The sequence below is a fragment of the Vigna radiata genome, chromosome 3 (genome assembly GCF_000741045.1).
Source record: "Vigna radiata var. radiata cultivar VC1973A chromosome 3, Vradiata_ver6, whole genome shotgun sequence".
NCBI lineage: Eukaryota > Viridiplantae > Streptophyta > Magnoliopsida > Fabales > Fabaceae > Vigna > Vigna radiata.
The window spans coordinates 7617949-7634729 of NC_028353.1; the positions used below are offsets into that span (position 1 = coordinate 7617949).

At 31.5% G+C, this 16781-nt stretch overlaps 2 protein-coding genes across 2 annotated transcripts; both read left to right on the forward strand.

The window, feature by feature from the left end:
- Positions 1 to 2971: 2971 nt before the first annotated feature.
- On the forward strand, positions 2972 to 6535 carry LOC106757978 (pectinesterase). Its single transcript, XM_014640849.2, has 3 exons — positions 2972 to 3940; positions 4291 to 4451; positions 5482 to 6535. The coding sequence occupies exons 1-3, from the start codon at positions 3081 to 3083 to the stop codon at positions 6174 to 6176; spliced, it is 1716 nt and encodes a 571-aa protein (XP_014496335.1). The 5' UTR covers positions 2972 to 3080; the 3' UTR covers positions 6177 to 6535.
- A 3116-nt stretch (positions 6536 to 9651) lies between these two features.
- LOC106757053 (endoglucanase 1) lies at positions 9652 to 12027 on the forward strand. The gene is made up of 8 exons (XM_014639634.2): positions 9652 to 9964; positions 10071 to 10277; positions 10408 to 10608; positions 10707 to 10799; positions 10882 to 11043; positions 11138 to 11243; positions 11322 to 11485; positions 11570 to 12027. The coding sequence occupies exons 1-8, from the start codon at positions 9653 to 9655 to the stop codon at positions 11900 to 11902; spliced, it is 1578 nt and encodes a 525-aa protein (XP_014495120.2). The 5' UTR covers position 9652; the 3' UTR covers positions 11903 to 12027.
- Positions 12028 to 16781: the final 4754 nt, after the last annotated feature.

Consider the following 16781-nt stretch of genomic DNA (forward strand, 5'->3'; position numbering starts at 1 on the left):
CAGAAATATTCAATGAAAAAAAACACTGATTCCTATATTGTAGAGAATATCAGTGTTTGGCTCTTGATACCATAATAAAAGGTTTAAAGAATAATTCTGATGTATTATTTCAAAGAGTAGAGTACCATATATATATACATATAAGGATCCTATAATTCTTCATCTATTAAAGGAATGACAGTGGACAAATATGCACAAATTAAAATAATATCTAAATCATAACTAACATAATATTTAATTGCCTAATATTCTTTAATAGAATATTTAGCATATCTTATCATAAAATAACCAATACTGAAAATTTACTGTCCAACCAATGAAGGGAATCAAGTAATCTTATTTTATTAATTAAGTGTTATATATTTTACAAAACATATTTCTAAATTATTTTAGATTTATTAAAAACTATATAATATGAAAATAAATAATTAAATAAAAAAGGTGATTGACTATAATTTTTAATGAGAGGATAATTATGCACAGCTATGGTCATGTCGCTGTGCCCTGCAAGGTTGGTAATTAGTTGTACCAAATAGGTTGAAGCATAAACATAACTTAGGAACACATTTTGTAGGTTGTTTCACCAATCTAAGTTAATTTGCTTTTAGAATTATGTTTTTGGGTTGATTTTTAAAAAATTCAAAACATAGGCGACGGAGAAAGCCATAGTGGCGATGCCAATTTGTCGGCAACGATGATTTTGAATTTCAATGTCAAAAATAAAAAGTTATGTATAAGAAGTACGCATTTATTACTAAAGTCAGGAGTTAGACACATAATACCCTTCAAATACAGTTAATGATTAGAAAGCATGGTGTCAATGGAGAAAATAAGAAAAAACACATTATGCATTTATGGACAAGTGAAAAGATTAATATTTTTAATCTTGAAAAGATAAATAACAACAGTATTTAATTTAGCTTAACTGGTGTCAATTATATAACCACAATTTTACAAAATACTGTTGTCTTTTTTCAAATATATACGGACATTTCCTCTTTAAATCGTAGTTGTTTTCCAATTTAATAATTATAATTATGGTCATTCTTAATACGTTATTATAACATTATACTTAATTACAATATGGTCATCAGGTTTTTTATTATTAAATATTGTTATTAAGCATTTTCGCATTAGTGTCTTCATCATTTCTCGACCAAATCACTTCCAATACAATGGAAAACTTCACTCCATCAAATCTTCACAAAACCTACTTATTCAAACTTCAAAAATCATTATTGATGCAATAAATGTTCATCGTCGTAGTCAAACCACCACTACCACTAAATCCATCCATCCCTGTGACACGGTTTCTTGTTTTCACCAATACTCAAGGTATTATTCAAAATTCTTCAATTGTGATATTTTTAACCTAAGTACCTTGAATATAAATTCTTTGATGAAGAAAATTTTGACTACTATAATGTTTTCGTAAATACTAGTCTATTAGATTTCATGACTCTAAAAGAACCTTATTTTTTTAAATTAGTGTGAGTCTTCTATGACAACATGCATATTAATGATGGAATTATTTACCAAAGTACTAATTAAAATCAATTCATTATATTTTTTTCTCTTACAAAATTACCGACCAACATATATTTTTGAGGGAAATATGGTAGGTTATTGGAAAAATGGCTATTCTAGTCATGATGCTTGGAATATGATTTGTAATGAGAATATCAACAATAGTAGATTACTTGTTGGGTCTATGAAGGTTGATAATTAAATGATGCACTATATTATTTGGTATACTTTACTTCCTCGTGTCATTAATCATGCGCAAACAACTGAAGAAGACTTGATTTTGACGTGAACACTCTTAATTGGAAGAGAGATGAACTAGACTCATCTAATTAGATGTCTCTCAAAAAAGGCTACATGAGACAATGCACCTCTATCATATCCCCACCTCATTATCACTTTTTTTTATGCTTTGAAATTCCTCTAAATTATGAACCTTTTGTAAAAGTTAAAAGGTCTTCTACAATAGGTATTGAAGTTGTAATATCCTTTGATTTTCTTAAAACCATTAATGGTTAATGGGTTTTCATTGACCTAATTTAACATTCTTGATGTTCGGATTGTTCAACTTGAAGAAAGTACAGGTTACCTCCTCCTCATTTTTTATCCTCTTATAAATTTACTTTTAATACATGCTTATTTGGACTTATAAAATTTACTTTCTATATTCGCTTATTTGGACTGTGTTAACTATTATTCATCTATAAATTACTTTCACAGTTTGTAAACATTTTGTTCTTATGTTTTATTTTTTTTTATGTTCACAAAATGTGAGAAGTAATGATGTTATTTATCAATAATCAATAATATACAAACTAAATGTTATTTATCACCTAAGTAATATGATTCAGACTAATAATCTATAAACACTTAATACTTAATTATAACACTTAAATAGCTTAATTATTATAAAATATATAATATAATCATTTAATATATTACGATTTTCTTCAATTATAAAATCTTAATCCATACGTGTTCCACTTTGATAATTGATTACAAAAGTATATACAATAACTAAAACACTTTGCTAATAAATAACATCCTAATTGTAATCAATTACAATAATAAAATAATCGTAATAATTGATTACATTCATATTGTAATTAATTACCATTATTATGAAAATTAGAATTCGTTTTATCCTATACGACTTTCAATTAAAATTGAAAATCGTTAACACCATTCGTTACTTCAACTTCAAAGTCGCCCAAAGTCCCATGACTTTTATGTTGACTATTTGATTGAATTAAAATCATATGTATTTCTTTGTAAAATTTTAAAAAATTGCATATTTTACGTTATATAGGCTTAGTTTTGTAAATTTGTCCGATTTCTATAAAATAAAAGTTGAAGTCGTGGGATAGTGTATAAAAGTGCATCATTTTGTTAAAAAAATCAACAAAAATAAATTTCAAAAAGAGATAGTAATTTGAACGTGGTTGTGTAAGACAAATTAAATTACAAACAGTAAAGAGAAGCCCCCACTAATTCATTAATGCCAGCTTTCACCCACCCTATTTATCCACAGAATTTCTACCACCCCCACTTCACACATGCTAGAGATCCATTGCTATCACTTTTCTTTCTTCTTCTTCTTCTTTATCAGTAGAAAAATGCTACCTCACATACCCTGCATTCTCTCTGCGCTTCATGTTATACTCCTTTTTTCAGCAACCCAATTCAGCATCACCGCAGAAGCAACGAGAGCCCTGGAACAAACCCAGCTCCATTTCCATGTAGCAAACTCCACATGCGAGGGAACACTCTACCCGGACCTCTGCGTCTCAACCCTTACCTCTTTCCCAGATCTCACCTCAAAAAACCTACCACAAATGATATGTTCTGTCGTCAACCACACCATATACGAGGTCACATTGTCCTCCTCCAACTGCAGCAGTCTCCGAAAGAAGCTCCCGAGTCTCAACAAACTCGAACAGCGAGCTCTTGACGACTGCCTCGACCTCTTCGACGAAACCGTGGAGGAGCTCAAAACCACCGTGGCGGATCTCTGCCAAAGCACAATAGGGCCGAAGCGTTACCACGACTCTCAGACTCTCTTAAGCGGCGCCATGACCAACCTGTACACGTGTCTGGATGGCTTTGCGTACAGCAAAGGGCACGTGAGGGAGAAGATTGAAGAGGGGCTGATGGAGATTTCGCATCTCGTAAGCAACTCGTTGGCCATGCTGAAGAAAGTGCCCGAAAAGAAGAAACAGTTAAAGAACGAGATTTTTCCCGAATATGGAAAGATGAAAGACGGGTTCCCGTCCTGGGTTACCCCTAAAGACCGGAAGTTGCTTCAAGCTCAGGTGAATGAAACGAAGTTCGACCTTGTTGTGGCCAAAGATGGCAGTGGCAACTTCACCACTATAGGTGAAGCAGTGGCGGCAGCTCCAAACTCCAGCGCGACCAGGCAAGTATACTACCACCTTATCCATCACGTTATCACCTTCAGTACTATGTTTTTCTTTTCTTTTCTTTTCTTTTTTTAATTGGAACTTGTTAAACAAACTCTTTAATATTTTTATATAGAATCACAAGAAAAATTAAACTAGAAGTAAGATTCACCAAATCTTGTAATGTATGATAGAGATGATCTGGTAATAGCGATAGGATATTAAATGATGCATTGAATGCATTTTCAGAATAAAAGTAAAATATTAATATTAAACTGGTATGATATGATCGAAAAGCATAGCCATTATATATGTGGTTTTAAATTGTTTGACATTTTATGAAGTGGTAAATTTTTGAAATGTGTAGATTTGTGATACACATAAAAGCTGGGGCATACTTCGAGAACGTGGAGGTAATAAGAAGGAAGACGAATCTGATGTGGGTCGGAGATGGAATTGGAAAGACTGTTGTGAAGGCAAGCAGGAACGTCGTTGATGGCTGGACTACTTTCCAATCTGCCACTGTCGGTGCGTTTTACTAAAACCTTTCTAATTTCCTTATACTGGTGTTCCTCATAGAAAGTTGTTTGGTATTCATTGTTTAAGGGTAACATAAAACAAACATGAAAACAAAAAGTCCAACAACTAATTTGTCTGAATTAATGTTCATTCAATTTGAAGGCAATAATATAGCAGAAGAAAAAATAGAGACAAAAATGTCACTCCTTCCATTATTTGAATTATTACTAGTATATAGTAAAGGTAAAACAAACATTCGAATATCACAATCACATTACACAATAAAGCGGGAAGCACTTAGACCTTTATCAGCATTTTCAGATGCTCTATATAGTAACCTATATTCGAATATCAAAATCACGGGCCGGTGTCGGTTCTCTGACAAGCATACTGATAAGAATTACTACTATCGGAACCTGCGCTTTGTCATTTTCTATATTTTTTTTCATTTCTGGGAAACAAATTAGATTTGAACAAGACAACTAGAATTAAACTACTTGTTTCAAGCCTACCAATTAAATTCATATATTAAAGCTATGGGATTAACGTATCAATTGCCTTTTCTTTTTCCTGCGATTAACTAACTAATATCTATCAAGCTTATTTTATTACAAACAAAATTGAAAGGTATAAATAGCAAGGAAAATATCTTTTGCAACACTAGTAATTGAGTAACAGTTATTTTGTTGGCTGTTAAGTACATATAAATTATTATATCAGTAATGTCATTTTTTTTCTTGATAATTGACTTAAGATCTAAGTTCAGGAAGAAGAATTAACATGTGAATAATTTGGTATATATTTCTTTAAAATTGAAAATGGATGGATTTACAGGATGGACAGCACAAAAAGAGTTAGAGATATATTGCATAAGAACTTTGTCTTATATATATATATATATATATTGTAAAACCAAAAATAATGTGCCCTTCATGACAAGACACCTTGGCCTACATATATTTCGTTTATATTTTATGACAGCTGCCGACAACTTTAACTATAAACACTTATGTATGGAATTGATGTTTGTGGCGTTCAGCTGTGGTTGGAGACGGATTCATAGCAAAAGGTGTAACCTTTGAGAACTCAGCTGGGCCCAGCAAACACCAAGCTGTGGCTCTAAGAAACGGTGCTGATTTCTCAGCTTTCTACCAGTGCAGCTTTGTTGCCTACCAAGACACGCTCTATGTCCATTCTCTGCGTCAATTCTACCGCGAATGCGACGTTTATGGAACCGTGGACTTCATCTTTGGTAATGCAGCGGCGGTGCTCCAGAACTGCAACTTGTACGCAAGAAAGCCTAATAAAAACCAGAGGAACCTGTTCACTGCACAAGGTAGAGAAGACCCTAATCAAAGCACCGGCATTTCCATCATAAACTGCAAGGTTGCAGCAGCTGCTGATTTGATCCCTGTGAAATCTGAGTTCAGGAATTACTTGGGTCGTCCCTGGAAGATGTATTCGAGGACTGTTTTTCTGAATTCTTTGATGGAGGATCTGATAGAGCCTGCAGGATGGTTGGAATGGAATGGAACGTTTGCATTGGATACTTTGTATTATGGAGAGTACAACAATAGAGGTCCTGGTGCAAATACAAGTGGCAGAGTTACGTGGCCTGGTTATAGGGTCATCACCAACTCCACTGAGGCAAGCCAGTTCACGGTTCAAAATTTCATTCAAGGCAACGAATGGTTGAACTCTTATGGCATTCCATTCTTCTCTGACTTGACTTGAATGCGTGCATATGCTTTTAGGCATGCTCTTATTCGATAAAGCATCACTTTTTTGGTCTTTGTTATTTCTGGTGCCACTTAGCAATAAAGTAAAAGGAAATAAATATTCTAATTGGGGACCTCACTTGAAGATTTGGAGGACCTATGATATGATAAGGATAGAGCAAAGGAAGCTCTTGTTCAATAAGTGTTATTCATATTATATTTGAATACATACTCATGTTTCAAGAAAAAATGGGAAGGTGATGAATTGGATCATGGTTTAAATAGAGAAGGAAGGACTGACGTGTTAATTTAGTGAAGTTTTGAAGTAATTAGTTTGTTTAAATAATAATTCAAATTATATTTTGGATTAATCAATTTAAAGGTTTTAATTTGGCTATATTTCAAGTATTGACAACTTTTGTCATTAATCTCTAGGAGACCAAATTGATGCATAACTAAATGTTTTTAGGAGATTTTTAGTTGTCGTTACAATGCAGTTAGATCTTTATTAGCAAACTCTTTATGTTATTATTATATTACATATCATACATTATGTACTTTTTTTTTATGTTAGTTCTTAAAATCATTATATATCAAAATTTGAGAACGAACAATAAAAAGAAAGAATATAAAAATTGAATGAGAACGGGATTAGGTACTTATGTGTCATTATATTATTTACAATTTTGTCATAAAATTGAATAAGAAATTTTTGTCAAAAAAAAAAACTATATTGACAAGATTTGTAACTTTTTGTTAGAGAAAATTACATGAAGCTCAATAATTTTTACTAAAATATATCTATATTAAATAATAATAATATCTTTGTTAGGTAAATTTATGGAGATGAAATGTTTTAATATGTCAAATTAAGTTAAATTTATGTTGTATTTTTATTTTTCTCTTTATTAATAAGTTGTTAATAATAAGGTGATGAGAAAAAGATAGTCGTTGTCAATGAGTTTGAGTTTGAGTTTGTACATATCACTGGTGAAAAAAAAGTGATTCAATATTGTGGAATAATGAAGTTGATGTGATTGAAACATTTAACGTAACAAAGGTCAAGAATCGAAGTGAAGAAAAAGAAAAAATTGTGTTAAAAGCCTCTATCAGCCCACACTTTAAAGTCCAAATGAATAGAATAAGGGTGTTTCTTCATGCATCCCATCAAATTTCTTTCTACACCTCTTCCAGAAATTTTGACCATAGAATAAGTGGTTCATTTAATATTGTCGACCAACTAATTAGAGATCACGGGATACATATGGTGCAGAGTTATTAGCAAATGGTAGTAGTTTAATACCCTTTGCTTGAAGCACGTGGAATGCCACGAAATTGTGTTAGTTTCACATATGGTATTCATGAAATATTTATGTGACATAGGCTTAAAGGAATTTTTGTAGGGATGAAAAAACAAAACAACCATTGTTCTGAATATGAGATTGGTTCATTCTTTCTCGTAACATAAGAAACTGTTTGTTTCCTACATTTATCACTCTCACACTTTTGCTCGTGGTCTACATAATTACATACATCACTATTTGAAGGCATTTAAAATGTTATTCATCAAGATAGAGACACACCTTCTATATATAGTGTTTGCTTTTCTGTCATGCTGGTTTTTGTATGCTCTTTTTTCTGCCTTGATTGTTATGTAACATAATTTAAGTGTTGAATGTAAAGTTAACCGTGCATTTATTAAGTATTTTTATCTTAAATTAAATTTATCTTATGAAGTATAAGTATGTTGAGTTGACATGTAAACCAAACACTTCAAATATTATTCAAAATCCTATTACATAGGAGATGCAATGTATGATTTTTTGTTTTTTTTAATATATGAGACAAATTTGTTCAGATAACAAATCAGAAAAATATTATTAATCGTGGGTTAAGTTATGTGAATTCATAATTACTTTAAAAACAACGTTATAAGAACTTCACACAACTTCTTTTGAAAAAGTGAAGTCTGTAGAAGTAATGATAACTTCACTTTTTCATACTCACAATTTTGTTTTTAGAATTATCATGAATCCATACAACTTAGTCTATGATCAATCATATTTTTTAACTTGTCCATTTGTAATATTTGGAGAAATTGTTCCATGTAAAAAGAAACTCATTTTTTAGACAGTAATAGCGGCAGGAGTTGCATAACTTGTAGCAGTTCATGCATGCATGACTGAAATTGTATCAACGATACAAAACATATAACGCAGAATGAGGATGGTAAGAATTGGAATTATATATGTGTGAGGGATCATACTTATCCCTATATATAAGTTCCATATCTGTTATGTATGGGCCTTTGCGAAAATGGTTCTTGGAGAACTTCAAGGGATACTTCTTCTCCATGCTCTGTTCATCACCTTTCTCCGACAGTTTTTCATGTTCGAGCACCGTGTCCTTGTTTTTATTGCATTTCCTCACTCAAAAAAATACAAATTTAAACAAAAGTTAATACCTTTGTTTTCCTGTTAAGAACAATGGACTAGAAAAACAAAAAAGTGTTAAACCAACGTAACAACAAAGATATTTAGAGAATATTTTTTTAACAACATTTTAATATTATTTATGTGTTATTATGTTATTGGTTTAAGATGGCTTTTAAATATTGTCCAAATATTATTATCCAAATCAATAAACTGCACAATTTTATTCATTTTATTTTCTTAAAACATAATCTTTTTTATTTTTAAAAACTCTGTTAAAAATGAATAATTACGAAAAGTATTTTCTTAATATATAAAACGTAAAAGGTTAAAATAGTATTAAAGGTTAGTTTCTGTAAGTCTGCATGGACAGGAATCAAGTGGTTAAGAGATGGAACCAAAGACTGTCACTATGTTTTAGCACCATTGATGTGTATGAATGACTTGATTATCTGATTATCACTAGAAAAGTAATCTGTAGTAAATAATGTCCATGACAATCTATACCCAGGAAGAGGGATCTTTAAGATAATGGTATACTATTTATACAAAAAGCATAAGTATTCATTGATGTGAAGACATTAGTTTTTCATGGAAAAGAATATTTACAAGTACACACCAAACTCCATTAATATGAATTCAAATCTAACTAGCCCAGCTAATAATTTGTATCAGAAACCTGCTTATTAGTGATGTTTCCTGTTTGTTCAATAACACCAAACAGCAGTTTATGCCTACAATTTGATAGATTCATACTAACAAGTTCTAAAGAAAAATAGCCACTAGTTGAGGAGAAAATTGAAGATATATGATTATTTTTTATGAAATAACCATTGCCTGATGAATGTTCCCACTAGTTTCTATTTTCATTTAACATCAGTTTCCTAAAATAGGCCTTTGATAACTCTTTTGATAATAAACTTGTATATTGGGTTTGCTGTAGTGGTAGTGCTAGTTAGCTAGCTTAGGTTTTCAGTTTAGGATGTGGACCTAATTATTGTTGTATTGTAACCAAGCAAACAGGGACGTTGCTGAGGAAGCTTTTGGCTTTTATAAATAGATGCAAGAGGAGCAAGAGATACTTGCAGTTTGTTGTTGGTTGGGTTGGGTCTGCTCATTTTACTTTGGGCAGTTCAATATGACTTTTTCTCTCTTTTCTTGTCTCCTTTTCCTTCTTTCTGTCTTTTCCACCCTTTCTCACTCCCTCACTCCCCATTCCCACCACCACCCTCACTCTGTCACACACAACTACAGAGATGCTCTCACAAAATCCATCCTTTTTTTTGAGGGTCAGAGGTCAGGGAAGCTCCCTTCTAACCAGAGGATGTCTTGGAGGAGGGACTCTGCTCTATCTGATGGCTCCGCCATGAATGTATCATACTATCAACACCAGAGTTTTACCCTTTATCTCAGTTCCAATTTCTTTTTGTTCTTTGGCTTGTGCACTTTGCTTATTTCGGGTTAAATGTGCAATGCAGGTTGATTTGGTTGGAGGGTATTACGATGCTGGGGACAATGTCAAGTTTGGTTTTCCCATGGCCTTCACCACCACCATGCTTTCTTGGAGTGTTATTGAGTTTGGTGGGGTGATGAAAGGTGAGTTGCAGAATGCCAGAGAGGCCATTCGTTGGGGCACAGATTATCTTCTTAAAGCTACTGCACATCCAGACACCATTTATGTCCAGGTTAGTCTTCTCTTCTCTTCTCTTCATCATTTTTCCTTTTATTTGTCAACTTTTGTCATGTTGCGCCAAAATGCTTATGACTACGGAGAAAGCAAGGAAAGTACGGTTATTGGGTGTGGTTTTTTTGCAGGTGGGAGATGCTGAGAAGGACCACGCTTGTTGGGAGAGACCCGAGGACATGGACACCCCAAGAAGTGTTTTTAAAGTAGATAAAAACAACCCTGGTTCGGATGTGGCTGCAGAAACTGCTGCGGCTCTTGCAGCTGCTTCTCTGGCTTTCAAGAAAACTGACCCAGCCTATTCCAAAACTTTGGTTAGGAGGGCTATTCGTGTATGTGATTCATTTGACACGAAAAGCACACTTTGATTGTACCGTAGTTCTCTAAAGTAATGCTGAAAATGTGATGTTGTGCTTGTTCATGAATATAGGTTTTCCAGTTTGCTGATAAATACAGGGGATCCTACAGCAATGGCTTGAAGTCCGTTGTGTGCCCCTTTTATTGCTCCTACTCTGGTTATCAGGTGATGCCTTGAAAACAAATTTCTATTGCATTTCTGTGTAAAGTAAGAACAGTTCCTGAATGATGCCATGGAAATACGTTAGGATGAGCTGTTGTGGGGAGCTGCTTGGCTTCACAAGGCTACTAAGAACCCAATGTACCTAAACTACATTAAAGCAAATGGACAGACCCTTGGGGCTGCAGATTCTGACAATACCTTTGGATGGGATAACAAGCATGTTGGAGCAAGGATACTGCTTTCCAAGGTCCAAAATCAAAATCAATCCCTCTTCTTTTGAAAGGGTGGTAAAAACAATAATGGTTTCCAACTCATGTTTGTGTTTGTGTTCTTGGTTTTAGGAATTTCTTGTTCGGAAGGTGCAATCCCTGCATGACTACAAGGGGCATGCAGACAATTTTATCTGTTCTGTTATCCCCGGTTCCTCCTCTTCTCGATTCACCCCAGGCAAAGTTCTTTTCTTTTCCTTTTTCTTTTTTCTTTTCTTTCTTTTACTCAACTATTGTATGACCATTGTTAACACAGGTGGACTTCTGTTCAAGATGGGTGATAGCAATATGCAGTACGTGACTTCCACCTCCTTCATACTCTTAGCTTATGCTAAGTATTTAACCAAAGCCCATGTGGTTGTGAACTGCGGTGGAACCACAGTGACCCCAAAAAGACTACGTGCTATAGCCAAAAAACAGGTACAGAGACTAGACAGACCCATCGGAATATTGATTATTGTTCTATGAAAATATTGATCTTCATTTATTACTGTTATTTTCAAGGTGGATTATCTGTTAGGAGAGAACCCCTTGAAGATGTCCTACATGGTGGGGTATGGTCCACGGTTTCCGCGAAGGATACACCACAGGGGCTCATCGCTGCCGTCCATTGGTGTTCACCCTGGCAAGATCCAATGCTCGGCAGGGTTCAGTGTGATGAATTCAGAATCACCCAATCCCAACACTCTAGTGGGTGCCGTTGTTGGAGGACCAGATCTGAATGATCGGTTCCCTGATGAACGGTCAGATTACGAGCAATCAGAACCTGCTACTTATATCAACGCACCTCTTGTGGGATCACTTGCTTATCTCGCACACTCTTCTGGCCAACTCTAGGGAACAGTGTCTGCAATTTGTGTTTGCACCTTTTGTTTTAATTAAATATTAGTGCTAACCAGTTTAAGTGTTAAATCCACTTTGTTATAAGTGTTGATTTTAATGGAAGAAGGTTTATGGTTATATATGTACTTGGTGAAGATTGAATAACTGAAAAAAGTATGAAGTAATTTAGGGGTGGGAATGTGTGAGAATGTATAATAACGATGATTAATCCTTGAAAGTTGGAAGTAATGAATTATTAATAAAGAGTGAAAGAGTGGCAGAGGATATAAATAAATATAATAAGGAATGGGAAATGCTTGAGTAATGCACATTATATAAAAGATGAGATAGTAATAATTTTGATTTGAATATTCTACTGGGTTGCACATAACGAGCTTTGACCGTTGAAAGCGATATATAGAGAAATGTGGATGAAAGGGTCTGAAAAAGCTGGTAAAGATGGACATGTGAAGTGTAAGAACTAACAAGTAAAGAGTGGTCACATAAATGTTCAACAAATACATTATTTCTTCCTCTGTAAATTATAAGAATAAGAACATCTACAGTAATATATTATTTTATTAGAAGAACAAGTTGTTTATATAAAAGTTTCTGCTTAAATTTAAATTTAAGTGACTCCTTGTTTTAAAAGTCTATATAATAATAGATATTGAAATAAGAAGCATGCTAAGCATATGCGTGGTTTTAGTGTAGGGTAATGATACATAGACAATATTTTTTTACAACATTTGAATATTATTATACGTGTCATTATATGATTGGTCTAAATGACACCATTATGGACCAATCACACAATGATACGTATGATGATGTTCAAATGTTATAAAAAAAATGTTGTCTAAAAATCTTTATCCTTTAGTATAACATGTAGGAGACATGCATTTAGAAAGTCAAAACATATCTTCCTGTGAAGTCAGAAACATCACCTTTCTCCTTTCCGGCTTCCAACAAAATATCATCTTTCTTTCTTCCTTTAAATTCTATATTTGTGGTTGATGTATCTCTTCCAATTTCATTACTCTCATTGTTTAAAATACGTTCTTACGAGGTCGAGTACATAATGTCTGGACTTTTCAAACTTCTTCTAGTAAAAATGTCTCTTTAAGATTAAGGATGTGTTTACTTTTGATATATAAGTTGGGAGAGAGTGGGAGAATGGATTTGATAAAATTTGAGAGTAAATTTTTTGTTGTTTATTTGAATAGATTTGGAGACGAGTGAGAGTGAATTTGATCCATGTGAAATTATGTAAAAGTAAAGTATGTGAAAAATAGTGTAGAATTTGACCGATGTGACAAATAAAAAAATTATTTAATTAGTAAAAATTGAAGATTATCAAAATACCCTTAGTAATAAAAATAAGGATTAAATATGTTTTTAGTCCTTATACTTTGAGACGATTTTGGTTTTAGTCCCTCTTTTAAACTAAGGTACAATTTAGTCCTTCAACTTTAGAAAACTCTGATTTTAGTCATTTTTACCAATTTTTTTTAACTTTATTTGTTGTTTCAAACACGTTTCATTATAACATTTGGATTGTTTACACTGTTTGACACATTTTTACTTCAATGTTAATTGAGAAACGCGTTTGAAACTGCAAATAAAGTTAAAAAAATTTGGTAAAAAGGACTAAAATCAGAGTTTTCTAAAGTTGAAAGACTAAATTGTTAAAGAGATAGTAAAACCAAAATCACCCAAAAGTATAGGAACTAAAAGCATATTTAACCTTAAAAATAATATATAATTATGGGGTTTGCTAACTTGCGTACGCCTGTTTTTCAGTTGGTACATTTTAGCAATGTGTACCGGGTTTCAGTAGACAAAAATACTCCTATATATCATGAGTTCTAAGTTTTAAGATTAAGGGTATTTTAATAATTTTCATTCTCAAAATTAAAAAAAAAATAAAAAAAGATACCCAAACCCTTACCCATCTCTCTCATTCCTCTCAACCATTTCTCTCTCATCTCTTTCACTCCAACCTTTTCTCTTTCTCTGTCATCCCTACTTTACGCTCCAATTGAAAAAAATCAGAAACACTTGCCTTATTTTAATAATTTTCATTCTCAAAACTAAAAACAGAAAACTCCAAACCTTTATTCACCTCCTTCATTCCTCTCAACCCTTTATCCTTCATCTCTCTCACTCAAACATTTTCTCTGTCATCTCTGCACTAGCCCCAACTAAAAAAAGATTCATTATTAAACGATTTACTTTTGTAAAGAATTGAGTCATATTCACCTTTCGAAAAAAGTTCATTCAAAATCTCTTTAATTTCATTATCTTCACTATATATATTACAGCCGACGGGCACAACTTGCACCAAGACTTATGAGCATCCTTCCTTTACATTCCTTCACATTCTGAGACTACTACGTAATATTGCTCCATGGCTATTTAATTTTGTTAGTAGAAATTCATTAACTTGTTTTTCTTTACTAAAGAAAAAAACAAATCAAAATACAATAAAATTCTCAATTATAAAATTAAACAATAAAAATTCTAAATCTTGAAATTTTATTTATAATTATATAAAGAAAAAATTAAGTGCTTTAATTTTTTTATTTATGTAAGTATTTTTTTTCTCTAACCATTTTATTTAATAATGAGTGTTTTTTTAGTTAGAGTTAGTGCACAGATGATAGAGGAAATGTGTTGAGTGAGAGATGAAGGAGAAAGGGTTGAGGGGAATGAAGGGGGTGAATAAAGGTTTGGGGTTTCTTTTTTTTTTTTTAATTTTGAGAATGAAAATTATTAAAATAAGACAAGTGTTGTTTTTGATTTTTTTCAAAATTAGGACTAGAGTAGGGATGACAGAGAAAATGTTGGAGTGAAAGAGATGAAAGAGAAAGGTTGAGAGGAATGAGAGGTGATAAGGGATTGGGGGTTTCTTTTTTTATTTTTTTAATTTTGAGAATCAAAATTATTAAAATACCCTTAACCTTAAAACTTAGAATTCATGATATAAGGGTATTTTTGTCTACTGAAATCCGGTACACATTGCTAAAATGTACCAACTGAAAAACAGACGTAAGCAAGTTAGCAAACCCCTATAATTATATTTATTAATAATATATTTATTGATAAAATTAATTATAAATATTAAAAACAAAAAAAATTAATAAAAAAATTAAGTAAAGTGAAATTATTTTTTTTTAAAACCTCACCAAGACAAAAAATAATTACAAAAACACTTCACCCACATAAACCACCATCATATAATATATACGTCTGTACTATTTAATCATGTTAATTTTATAAAATTTACTACATTGTCTAATAAAGCTTCAAATTCAAAAACATTTAAAATAATACAACAAGAATTATGACAGAAAAAAAAAATAAACTAAGACATTTTATAAGAAAAAAATTTGCGCATAGATAAATATTTAAATGGTTAACTAAATTAAGATTTTAAAAAGGAAAACTCTTTTATCTATAACAACTTTTTTAGATTTTATACTTGGAAGCGAATACACTTTTATGCATGGAAGGCAATGTATTCAGTTATCCCTTCTTTATAATTATTGTATAAGGGTAAAATAGAAATTTCATTGCAAATCGTTTCAAATCTGCACAAAATGAGAAGATTGAAATTTTCATGATCCCTCAAATCATTTGCTCTTCAATCCTTCCAAGAAAACGAACATAACATATTTTCTAATTCCATCTATGCTTGAATTGTACTATCTTACGTTTAAGCTAGTGGAGTATGTCAAATAATATTTAATACTATAATAATAAACTTAAATTATTTATTTCAATAGTTGTATTGTTTATAAAATAATTATGATAAATCTTCACCTATATAGACTTGAGTGGATCCAATGACCCATTTATCTTATAAACTACTATTAATCTAAATTTTGTTAAATTAAAGTAATAGTTATTAGTTCTGTTAATTCGAAAGATGATTGAACATATCGACTTATGATTGGGTAATGATGGTCATACAAGTCGGTCTATGACTGAGTAAACAGTCAAACAAACGGACTTGTGACCAAATAGAAGCAGTCAGGTCAAGTTGTGATCGGATAGATCACCATTAGTTTCTACAGCAACGAAAATATGTATGATGATTTCAGAAACTCGAGACTCAATTAAAAAAAATACTTTTTCGGTTGCTTAATTAAAAAAATTAGTCAAGATATTTGCAAAATTTCAAATAATTCATATCATTTAGAGCTTTTATATTCTTTGGAAAATAATTTTATGTAAAATTTACTTTAAAAATTACTTCAATTTTACATTAATTTTTTTGTACCGTTTATGTTTAAAAACTTACATAAAAATTTAACTAAAATTTTTCTTCTTCTTTACTATTTTAAAAGTACTTATACTGAAGTTGTTAAAACAATTATAACTATATTGCATGAAAGTATTTTGAATTGTCATTCTTAAAAAGAGTATTCTTAAAATCTTTTTCTCCAGTCAAATTATTTTAAAAAAATATATCTCCTATCTCTTTCTGTCTACAACTTTTAGTATATTTAATTATAACTTTTTAAGATTTTAACTTAAAAATATCAAACAGAATGCGTTTATGATAACGAAATTATAATTATAAAACTAAACATAAATAATTATTATAATAAAAAATATTTCTTATTTATTTTTAAGATATTTTTTATTGTAAATAGTCATTTTAATTTTAAAAAATTATTAAGTTAAAAAACGATCAAATAAAAAATGGTTAAATTTAAAAAAAAATGATGAAAATTAGTAAGATAATTATTTAAGTTTAAAAAAAATAATATTACTTACTAAAGGTAAAATAAAAAAATGACATGTGTGCACTGAGTTCCCTATTATAGATACTGTGGTTGTGAGATAATGTTATAGTATTTCCTTTTGTAAAGAAATCAAACAATAG